General features: G+C 45.0%; 1 protein-coding gene across 16 annotated transcripts in view; it reads left to right on the top strand.

Moving 5' to 3' along the window:
* Positions 1-12,156, top strand: part of KCNMA1 (potassium calcium-activated channel subfamily M alpha 1) — a 772,527-nt gene that overhangs the window by 613,620 nt on the left and 146,751 nt on the right. For 11 of the 16 annotated variants that reach the window (XM_025285153.3, XM_025285152.3, XM_025285139.3 and 8 more), the window contains 2 exons: positions 106-192; positions 7,801-7,877. In XM_025285153.3, coding sequence (XP_025140938.3) covers positions 106-192; positions 7,801-7,877 — 164 coding nt within the window. Of the gene's footprint in view, positions 1-105; positions 193-7,800; positions 7,878-8,013; positions 11,264-11,305; positions 11,549-11,608; positions 11,618-12,156 lie in introns of those variants that run through there. The other 5 variants (XM_044942339.2, XM_025285140.3, XM_025285149.3 and 2 more) reach the window with 3 other exon arrangements.

Genomic DNA, 12,156 nt, shown 5'->3' with positions numbered 1-12,156 from the left:
TGGGCCCCCTATAAAGTTAACAATATGGTGTAGCCTTTAAGGTTTTCTTCAGAACATGACCTCATAACTATGTCTTTTTTTGTTTGTTCTTGTTTCACTGAGCAGTATATTAATTAATCCTGGAAACCATCTTAAGATCCAAGAAGGTACTTTAGGATTTTTCATCGCAAGTGATGCCAAAGAAGTTAAAAGGTAAGAGTTTATTTTCACTTGCCTTCCTTTTTGGCTCAGCTGTACCTATCTCCATGTACTGAGTTATGCTTTCAATGTGTACTGGGCCCTAACCCCAGAAGTGCTTAACATGTCTATTTCCATCAAATGGTGCTGAACCTTAGGAAAAAGGGATTGTGCTTTGACATGCTTCCCCATGGGCTCCTCATCACACAATGAGTTCCATACCTTTGAATTAGAATAATAACATTTTAGACCTAGGAGACCCTAGATACCTGGTCCTGCATTTTCCAAGTGAAGAAGCTGAGTCTCAGGGAGATTAAGTGATTGTTCAAGATCATCCTAATTCCTGATGACCCAGGACAACATAGGAAAATGGCCCCTCATCTAGTGCTCTTAACATTATCCGGGCAAATTTACTCGAGAAGTCTCCATTTTCTACTTTAAGTGTCAAATGGGATCTCAAAAAAGTTTGGATTAATTTCAGATGAAATGCCAAACTGGCTATATTTCTATTGGTGGCCTTTCTAGATAAGTGGCTGACTTTGTCAGGTTTAATTCTTAAGCCTCTGTAGGTACAATCCAGGATTTCATTGGCCTCAATGTTTCATGACACTTTTGTTCATATTCTCAAACCTGTTTAAACAGCCCAGGAAATCATAGGACTTTCTGCAGAATACCATGGAGTGTTATTATATTTGATTCTAGCCTGTGAACTAGAAAAAATTTACGAATAGAAAAATGTGACTCAGAAGGTCAGAAAGGTCACTCAGCTCAAGGACATGCTATGCTATGCTATGCTAAGTCACTTCATTTATGTCCGACTCTGTGTGACCCCATAGACGGTAGCCTACCAGGCTCCCCCATCCCTGGGATTCTCCAGGCAAGAACACTGGAGTGGGTTGCCATTTCCTTCTCCAATACATGAAAGTGAAAAGTGAAAGTGAAGTCGTTCAGTCGTGTCAGACTCTTAGCGACCCCATGGACTGTAGCCTACCAGGCTCCTCCGTCCATGGGATTTTCCAGGCAAGAGTACTGGAATGGGGTGCCATTGCCTTCTCCGCAATGTTACATAAAATATCTTAAATAAATGATGAATTGTTCAGGTGTCATTTTTATATTAAGCCTGTTGTCTTCACTGGGCTTCCCAGGGGCTCAGTGGCAAAGAATCTGCCTGCCAGTGCAGGAGACACAGGTTTGATCCCTGGATTGGGAAAATCTCCTGGAGGAGGAAATGGCAACCCACTCCAGTATTCTTGCCTATAACAGTCCCATGGACAGAGGAGCCTGGTGATCTACAGTCCATAGGATCACAAAGAGTCAGAAACGACTTAGCGACTCAACATAAGAACACTGTCTTCATCCAGTGAGCTCCTATTCAAAGCCAGGCTGATGCTGGATATTGTACAGTCTTTGCTGCTAGTCCTCAAAATAACCTGGTGAGGTTGGTCTTCTGAAACTCTCTAGGCTTCAGTTTCCTCATCTGTGAAATTGAGACAAATGATTTGTACAAGGCCATGCAGCATATAAGCAAGTGGCAGAGCCCAACTGGAACTGGTCTTTCCTTTTCTAAGGAAATTTTTGACCACAGTTAGAAACACTAGTGAATTTGTATGCAGAGTTCCATGTGCGCCAGCTGTGTTCTAAGTTGCAGACACCAGACGTTGATGAACTCATTTAATCCTCTCAACAGACTGTGAGACAGGGAGCATTGCTACTGCCATTTACATGTGAGGAAACTGAGGCACAGATTAGTAAATTAACTCGCCCAAAGCCACATGTCTACTGAGTCATAGGGCCAGGGTTTAAAACCAGTAAGTCCCATTCCAAGCTTACATTCTTATTTGCCAAGAGGTGAATCTGCCATTGCTGAGCACAGACCTATAAGATTTGACAACTGACACTTATTTTCTTCCTCTTCATCACCTCTTAAAAACTGGCCCTGCTAGTTATAAAAGCTTTTAGGGGGACTTCTCTGGTGGTTCAGTGATTAAGACTCCATGCTCCCAATGCAGGGGGCATGGGTTCAATCCCAGGTTGGGGAACTAAGATCCTGCGTACCTTGTGGTACAGCCAAAAAAAAAGCTCAGAAAAAAAAAAATGGGGTGTAGAAGCTAAAGAAAAAAATCCTTGAGACTGAGGTATCAAATGACTTAAATTTACTTCTGCAAATTTGAACAGGATTGTCATTATTCAGGTGAAAGAGGAAAAGCTCCTTATTCAGTTCATAGAGCCTCTCCTTTTCCTGGAGTGCCCCCCAAACTAGGGTCACCTGTAAGAGGAAAGCGAGGCTAACTGGGACTGAAGCCCCTCCAGGTCTCCTGGGAGAGAAGGTTGATCCCTTGACCAGACACAAGACACAAAAGCTGGAAACAGTGCTCAGCATGCACAGGGGGCTGGGGGCACAGTGTACCACTGATCCCATGTGCCTCCCAGATAGCAAATCTAACACGAAGCTCCTATTTGTGTAATTCTATTTCCTATTGCATTCTCACTAATGAATGCCACAAATACCAGGCAGTCCAAAAAACAAATTACCTCCTGTGTTAGGGAGTACAATATGTCTCATTTAAGTGCTTTATGGTGTTTCCAAATACATGCTGACACAATCAGCCTCAACACCAGCCTGTAATTTTCCGTGGTGTGTGATGTGTCAAGAGCAAATGCTGTCAGTTAGGGGATTGAAAACCACAGAAAGGACATTGGAGGTTTGCAGGAAACTAAACAAGTTTGCTAAAATGGAAAAGTAGATTATGATGATCTAGTATTGAGTTTGCACCCTCGGTTGCAAAAAAAAGTGTTGGGGAAAAGTTAATGGATTGTAGCTCAGAGAAACTTTCAGATGCGGTGCTTTAGGAAAAGAGGGGTGAAACCCTCTGAGCATTATCTTACTCCTTCATTCATCAAACATCTGCAGGTCACTCACTTTTGAGAACACTCTGTACTAGGTGCCAGGGAAGCAGTGGTGAACAGTGGGGAGGAGACACTGCTTTCATGGCCTCACAATCTAGGGAGGAGAGAATTGCAGTTTTGTTTGTTCATGTTGCAAAGAATTAATGCAACTGTCACTGATTTAGATTGTGGGTAAATGATGGTTCATGGAAAAAGCAAGAGAGTTCCAGGAAAACATCTATTTCTGCTTTATTGACTATGCCAAAGCCTTTGACTGTGTGGATCACAATAAACTGTGGAAAATTCTGAAAGAGATGGGAATACCAGACCATCTGACCTGCCTCTTGAGAAATCTGTATGCAGGTCAGGAAGCAACAGTTAGAACTGGACATGGAACAACAGACTGGTTCCAAATAGGAAAAGGAGTACATCAAGGCTGTATATTGTCACCCTGCTTATTCAACTTATATGCAGAGTACATCATGAGAAATGCTGGGCTGGAGGAAGCACAAGCTGGAATCAAGATTGCCGGGAGAAATATCAATAACCTCAGATATGCAGATAATACCACCCTTATGGCAGAAAGTGAAGAGGAACTAAATAGCCTCTTGATGAACGTGAAAGAGGAGAGTGAAAAAGTTGACTTAAAGCTCAACATTCAGAAAACGAAGATCATGGCATCTGGTCCCATCACTTCATGGGAAATAGGTGGGGAAACAGTGGAAACAGTGTCACACTTTTTGGGCTCCCAAATCTCTGCAGATGGTGATTGTAGCCATGAAATTAAAAGACGCTTACTCCTTGGAAGGAAAGTTATGACCAACCTAGATAGCATATTCAAGAACAGAGACATTACTTTGCCAACAAAGGTCCATCTAGTCAAGGCTATGGTTTTTCCAGTGGTCATGTATGGATATGAGAGTTGGACTGTGAAGAAAGCTGAGTGCCGAAGAATTGATGCTTTTGAACTGTGGTGTTGGAGAAGACTCTTAAGAGTCCCTTGGACTATAGGGAGATCCAGCCAGTCCATTCTAAAGGAGATCAGTCCTGGGTGTTCATTGGAAGGACTGATGCTAAAGCCGAAACTCCAATACTTTGGCCACCTCATGCGAAGAGTTGACTCATTGGAAAAGACTCTGATGCTAGGAGGGATTGGGGGCAGGAGGAGAAGGGGACGACAGAGGATGAGATGGCTGGATGGCAATACTGACTCGATGGACACGAGTTTGAGTGAACTCCGGGAGTCGGTGATGGACAGGGAGGCCTGGTGTGCTGTGATTCATGGGGTCGCAAAGAGTCGGACCTGACTGAGTGACTGAACTGAACTGGACTGAACTGAACTGAACTGAAGTGATGGCTACTCTGAGGGAGAGATATACGAGCAGAGATGGAGGTGATGACAAAGAATCCATTGAACAGGGATCAGAATGGAAGAGGAGACATGGTGGTAACAATTTTGTCATGTTTAGGGAACTGAGGGGGTGAGATGAGGTTAGAGGGAACAGCAGGGGCTGGTTTCCATAGGACTTTATACAGAGGCTATGTTATTACATGGAATCATGGATGGTCTTAAGCTGGAGATGATGTATTAAAAGGTGTTTCCATCTGCATGGTAGAGAATAGGAGGTAGTGGGAATGGGGGAGAGGAGGCCCATGGACTTGGGGGCTGCTGCAAGAGGTGAGTAGAGGTGGAAAGAAGTAAGACCAACTCAGAATACATTTTACAGAGTCTGTAGGACCCTCTGATGAACTGAATATAAGAAGTGAGGGGAAAAGAGGAATCAAGAATGGAGCCTAGATCTGGAGCTTATACTGTTTGGGGGAATGATGGCTCCATCTTACTGAGATAGGGTAAATTGGGAAAGGAGCAAGTTCTGGGTGGTAGGAAATCAAGAGTTCTATCTAGCTAGGATAAGCAGGCAATACACACTAAACATACACATGGAGATGTCATACAGCCAGTGGGACCTAAGATTCTGGCATTCTGGGAAAAAGTGAGGGCTGGAGATGTACATTTGGGTGGCTGCTGTATCAGTGAGGGTCCTGGCAAGAAACAAATGACATGCTTAAATGGGAAAAGGGAGGCGAGTTTTATGAAGGGACCATGTAAAGCTATGGGCACAGAGTTAAGGAAAACTAGCAAGGGATGACAAAGCACCCCAGCGCTCACAACAGACGGGAGCCACTCTTAGCCCTGGATCTGGAGACTCAAAAGAGGGCTGTCAGAATGTGGAGAGAAAGGTTGCAGTGTAGGAAACACTGCTTGGCAGGAGCCGGGTCCTTCAGTAAAGGAATCTCATCACTGCCAATTCCTACCACTTTTCACCCTCCAGTCTCCTGTTGGCCCCTTCCATTGGCCAAACACAACAGGAAACCTGAGGACAAGGAGACCCTAAAGGCCAGCTTTGCAGGATGCAGATCTCGTCTTGATGATGGATGGGGCAAGGTCACCAACTGGAGAAGGGGTCGGGTGAGGAGGAGAGGGAATGGCGAGAAAGTTGACAGGGAGGAGGATCCCGAGAAGTGTGAAAAGACCCCTGGCGTGCACAACCATGGATTTAAAGCGAAATCAGTTGGCATAGAGGTGTGTTCCTTTCGCCAGCAAGGCTCAGCTGCTTGAGTACAGGTGTACGGAGCACCAGGGCTTTGCCAGGTAAGCATGGAAGGCAGAGATGGGTGGGGAAGTGCAGAGAAGTGCCTCTTAGCAAGAATCAGCTGGAGCTTAGATACTCTGCCCTCGGTTGGGGGGAGTGCATCTCCAGGTCGCCACAGGCCCCTCCACCCCCATTTCACTCATTAAGTTTACATGTCTGGCCCTTTGCATATTTCGTTTTCAGAATCCAGCTTTAATTCATGAAATAATCATACTTTACGTTTTTAGTCATCTATTCAGACCCATCATTGTCTCACCATCTCTTTAGTAGAGATGTGTTAAGACCTTGGGCTCTGGCACTAGACTGTGTGAGTTCGAATCCAGGCTCTGTTACTCTTCTCTTTGTGACCTTGGGCTTAACGTCTCTGTGCTTCAGTTTCCTTATCTGTAATTCAGAGATAATAATCATATCTCTTTCAAAGGATTGTTTGAGAATCAAATATGTTAATGTGTTAATGCTTATAACATGCTTAAAACAGCTCCTGGGCTATAATCTGTGCTCTATAAATGCATTTTTTGTTACAATTATTATTATGTGTAGAGACATCAAATGGGGGAGAAAATGTCCAAGGGAAGTGAAAGAAAAATTGCTTCCTCCTTTCCTGTCCTTCCCCTTTCAGGGCAAGTCATCACTGATTGGGTTCTTAGCCACACTGTCACTCAGACAAGCAATCAGCTACCTTTTGTTTTTTGCAAGATGGTTGAGAACTGGCATTTTAAGCAGTGGCTGAGCTGCTAAGGTAGAAAGAGCTTTGGGCTTGACTTTAGAAGTCCTGGAGTCGGCTAAGGTCTAGACAGGATGACTTTGGGCAGATCATGACAACCTCCTCGATTTACAGATGAGGACCCTGAGTCCCAGGGACTTCGGCTGCCAGATCTACACAATCTCTTCCAGATCCCAAAGTCTTAAAGTTGGTTTCTAGCCACTGCCAAACATAAATGAAGTCCTATGAAAAACAAAAAGGAACTGAGAATAACATGGTCAAGAAATGTGTTTCTTTCTTTATAGCCTAGGTCAAGGAAAGACCATGTTTATCCTTGGCATTCAGTTGCATGTTGGGAGTGATGAAGGTGGTGAGCCAGAAATTTTGTTAGTCTCCTTATTCAGAAGGTTGTTCCGGTGAATTTTATCACTGTCATGGTACCCACCCCCCTCCCCAGTACTGAAAGGATACAGGCCCCCAGTGCTGTTTTTCCAGGCCCTGTACATTTTAAACAGTGCCCCAGTGATCTTGCTTTGTCTCATCCAGAATATATCTCCAGCACAGCCAATGCACCTTGTAATCACATATTGACACTTGAGTCACATGAGGGGATTTTCTTGTTGATTGCTGCCTGTGGGTCACCTTTCTACCCAGGTTTAGTCCTCTACCCTAACCCTATAACACCCTCTGCCCAACCCATCCCTGGGGTCAAGTGAAATGTGCTCCTTAGTAAGAAGAAAACCTTCACTGATGTAGTATTCTCAGGTCTGGAGAGAGTGGGAGTGGGTCCAGCCTGTTTGGGAGTAAATATGGGCTATGAAATCCCAGAAAGAATTTGACAGAGGACCCCCATGACTTTCCTTTCTTCTTCAATTTCTTGCTTACCTTGGCTGACAAGAGAATGTGCTTTCAAATATCAGTGACAAGGCTGATATTTTTATTTAACTGAGGAAAGTCATCCTTGTGCCCTTTTAATGCCTCTTTGATCAGACCATGAGGATGTCAGGGATGTATTAAACCTCCCACCGAGGGCCCAGACCTGGTTGCCCAAGTGTTCTGATGAATGGCATTGGGGCTGTTCTTGAAAATGCAAGCGGGGAGGGCAGACGTGGTGTGTCACATCAGCAAACCCTCTCCCAGCTCCTTTTCAAATAAAAGTTTATGAAAAGAAGCACTAACTCAAATTGCAGAATCCTGTGTTTGAAGTAAATGGTCTTGCAACAAACATTTCCGTCTATAAATGTCTAAACCTTTCAGAAGATTAAAGGAAATTAGTGCTGGCGTGTTTCATTAATTTGGCACCATGGTGGAGGAAATGCGGTCCTCATTTCACTTGGGTGGATTATGAAATGTGTCAGTTTTTCCATTCTCTCTCTCCAGGGCATTTTTTTACTGCAAGGCCTGTCATGATGACATCACAGATCCCAAAAGGATAAAAAAATGCGGCTGCAAACGGCGTAAGTAGAGTTTCTTTCCCCTCCCCTCCCTCTCTCCTTCCTCTTTCCCCCCAATTCATTTCCCTTCTCCTTTCCTTTTTAAAGAAACACTAAACATCAAGAGAGTTCTTGAATATGTTTATGTTTCACCCCACAGTTTAAAGAGACATGAAATACATTCTCGTCCTCACTTGATCAGAGCAGAGGATGGAAAATCGCCACCATCAACACCTCGGTGTGAGCCTCACGCCTAATCCCCACTTCTTGACTCTGAAGGGATGCCTAGGTAGCTGTGTCCATCAAACACAGTAGATGCGATCTAGGTGTGAGACGGCGGACAGCCGAGGCCCTGGAGGAGGGAGTGTTTTCGCATGGTGATTTTCAGTGGAGCAGGGGCTGTCAAGTGTAAAGGTGGCTGTGTTAGGGCCGAAGGGAAACTGAGTCTGAGGGCTTGGGAGCTGACTGTCTTTCCACTTGGGATCCTTGCTGGATTGGTTACCAGAGGTCAGAGTTTTCAGTTGTGATACCCTCAGACTGGCCTAAGGGAAGAACTTGGTCATCATCACCAATGGACTTTATATACCGTTGCCTGGTGACCAAACCTCAAACACCACTGCTCTTTGGGATGGATAAGGTTGGGCTCGACAGCTGCTGGCCTATCATCTCAAACTCCCTACAAAGCAGCCAGTGGGACTTCTTGAGGAGGATATGGTAACTCAGGAATGGTGGATGGTGAACTCTTGACCTAAAGCATTAGGACGTCAAGTAAAGCTTGCAGTCATTACATTGCATTGTCTAGTAGAAGTTGTTCACAACCCTGGAGATACAGCAATAGTGATTCCTTCCTTCCCGTGGTGTTTTTCATGTTTCCAGAGCTCTTGAGCTCTTTACGATCATTATTATCTTTGATCTTCAGCATAACCTTGCGTAGTTGTCAGCGGGTATTATTAATCTCATTTTACAGAAAGAGGAAAGTGAGGCTCCAAGTTTAGTGGGAGGATGAGATTTGATGAGATCACACAGATCCGACAGACGGGTTCAGGCTCACCTGAAGACTCCTCTTGATGCTGTTCCTTAGTCTTTTTAGTAAGCGAGAAGGGCAAGGTGAGTGATCTTGGATCTGCAGAGTAAGAACCCAGTGATAAGAGATCACCCCACAAAATGCTTTTTCACAAGCACACACATGGGCTTGTGTCAGTCTTGTGGCAAATGCTCATGGGAAGCACTCTTGGTCTAGAGAAGTTTCTTCAGAAATATTCTAGGGCTGATTCACATGCTTGGGGCAGCTTTGGTCCACGGACTTAACACATGGTCTCCTTTACCCATTTCTGAGACCTCTCCATGCAGAGTATCCATACCTCTAACTTCTTGGGGCCTAAGAATGCTCTAATTCTGGAAGCCTACCAGGAAGAGCATCTAAAATCCTGTAAAGACACAGAACAAACTCACTTCTCATCCAGTCCCCCACACTCCATAACTCAAAAGGCCCTTCTCACTGGGCAATGCACCCACTCAGCTCAGCTCAGTTGGTTGGAAACATAGAAACACAATTCAGTTGACCAGGCATCGCCTGGATCACTTCCATCAGAAGGAACACAACATCCCAAGGAAGAAGTACATGGGAGAGAAACAAGTATGATAGGATGAACCCTTGTCAGAAAACCCTTGTAGTGGAGGGGTTTGGGGAATGCAGGAGAGTACTAATGCCAATAACCCTTGACCAGATACTTGCCAGAGAATCTGGCCCCATGGGGTATCAGTGAAATGGCAAGGCTCCCTTCACTTGGTCGGTCATTCACATGCGTTGAGTGCCTTCTTTGTGCAAGGCACTATTCTTGGAGGCAGGGAGGGAGCAGTGAATAAGACAGTCCCTGCCCTCCTGGATTCTTCACTCTAGTGAATGGAGATAAGCAGTGAGCATAGAAATAATTAAATACCTTCAGAGAGAGACAAGTGCTCTGAAGAGAGAGGAGACTGCCTGAGAGTGTGAGGGATCTTGTAAGAGATGCTGCTTTAGCCAGAAAGGTCTGGAAGGCATTCTTTGGGAGATGATGCTGAAGCTGAGATCCAGTCCAGGTAAACAGCAAGGGCAGAGGCAGGGATAAGTTGGTGGTGTTTGAGCAAAGGCAGGAAGGCCAATGAGGCTGGTGGGGTTGGGGAGAGGTTGGTAGGAGATGAGGTCAGGCAGGGGCCATGGGAAGAAACTTGGGTTTTAGTCCTATAATAAATACAGCCATTGCAAGAGTTTAAGCAAGTTAATGATATCATCAATTCTTGTTTTAAAGAATCTCCCTGGTGACTAGACAGAGAACAGGCTCTAGGGAGGCGAGAATGGAAATGGCAGGGAATGGCTCCTGCTTGGATGCTGACTCCATGTTCCTCACTGGGCAATGACGTGGAACCCAGCAGTCAGGTTTTTAAGTCCCTGGAAATGAGGGTTTGGCCTCTAAGATATTTTTCCATCTTGATTCCAGGCAAGCAAGCGGCCACTGACTTTAGCTTCCTCCTGGAGAGAGAGGGACGTAATTGTTTGAAATAATTCTACTCTCATTACCTTTAACATTGGTTCAGCTAGTGAATCGAATGATCTCCCATCCTACAGGGCAGCACTGCTGCTGCTGCTAAGTCGCTTCAGTCGTGTCGACTCTGTGCGACCCCATAGACGGCAGCCCACCAGGCTCCCCCGTGCCTGGGATTCTCTAGGCAAGAACACTGGAGTGGGTTGCCGTTTCCTTCTACAAAAGGACTGTCCCCGCAGAGCCAAGCGGTGAGATAGGGCCTCGCTCCCTCTCTCTGCACCCTTCTCCCCTTCTGGGCCTCGTCGAGGCCTTCAGCTGTGAGGCTAATGCTTGCTAACAGTCAGAACTGTCCACATACCGTTCTTCCTCATTAAAAGGCCATAGCAGCCTGTGTTACAGAGGGTGGGATGCAGATGCATATGTGAGCAGGGTGGTTAGAATAAAATGAATGATTAAACTTGAACTTCCCTGGGCATGCTGGGCAGGTTAGGAAATTGGGGAAGATAGGGTTGCCAAGAAACTTTTGTTAGAAGGAGCTAGAAGTTTTAATAATGCATGCAAGTCGGGTGGTTTCCTGCCTTTGAACACACATTGCCTGTAACCCTAAATTGGAGAGGGCAGCAGACCCACGCTCCATTGTCCAAACCTGGTAGGCCAAGTATTAACAATTCATCCTGGAATGATATGTCTCTGGGAGGGCAGAGCTGATGACATCCCTGGATTTTATTGTTTTCTAACCCTCCCCTCCCAACCTCACTTTTCGCTTTCTAAATCTCCCCACCCCATCCCCAACATCCCCATTCACCTTCATTCAGTCTTAAATGTCTTATGTCATACTACCTGGAGAAATACTGAGTGTGGACACTCTGTTTCTGGAAATTCTGTGGTAGTATAGTTTAACTTTTGCATTTTTTCCCATTTTTTTCATAGTTCTCCATCCAGGAAGAGAGTCAAATTCAGCTGTCTGGCCAAGGAGCAAGTTCTCAGAATCTGCTATTTACTCATTTTCTTTTTCTGTGTAACAAATCCGGTCTAATGATTTCCTTTTTTCTCCCCCAGCTTCTAAAAGTTTGTCAAAAGGTGGACTCCTAGGGGACAAGTCATGTTCTAAATTGCTGTGTTTTGAAGGAATTTTCTTTAACTTCTAATCATTGACATATTTTTGATTTATTTTTTTTTCTCATTGCTGCCTTGGAACACGGCCCCTACTCTATTTTAACTGCACACTGGTAGTGATATATTGTGAGTAAAACGGGTTCCCAGCAGCCCAGAGTCCAGTTCCCCCTGTCTTTCTCTAGAAGAGATACTTCTTTTATTTTCTGTACAGTTGCAGTTTCTTTTTTTCTTTTGGTATTCATGTTGCATGTAGCAGTAACATCATGCCCCAACTTGGTCTGCAGAGTAGCCTGGAGCTGGAGAACCCTGCGAGCAGGGAACCCCTCTCTGTTCATCCACCTCCCACCCCCTCCATTGCCCCCCCATGTTCCCCCCCTGCCAACCTCTTGCCAGCTTCTGGCGTTGTCTTATTTTTCCACTTGAAAATAAGACCTTGACAACAGCGTTTGTCTTGAAGGCCTTGTCTCAGGGACCTTGAGGGGACACTGAGTCGGCTGAGGTAATTACCACCAGCTCTAGAAGCCTCATCAATTGGGGATCATTGTCATGCTTGCCTTTGATAAATTATACTTGGTCTCCTCTGCTATTAAGCTTGAATTCCTATCCTGAAGGAAACACATATGCTACATATATATTCCCATGTTGTGATATATATATGATATGTA

This window comes from Bubalus bubalis, chromosome 4 (genome assembly GCF_019923935.1).
Source record: "Bubalus bubalis isolate 160015118507 breed Murrah chromosome 4, NDDB_SH_1, whole genome shotgun sequence".
Lineage (NCBI taxonomy): Eukaryota > Metazoa > Chordata > Mammalia > Artiodactyla > Bovidae > Bubalus > Bubalus bubalis.
Note: the sequence above shows the minus strand (reverse complement) of the source record. Positions and strands in the feature narration are given on the sequence as shown.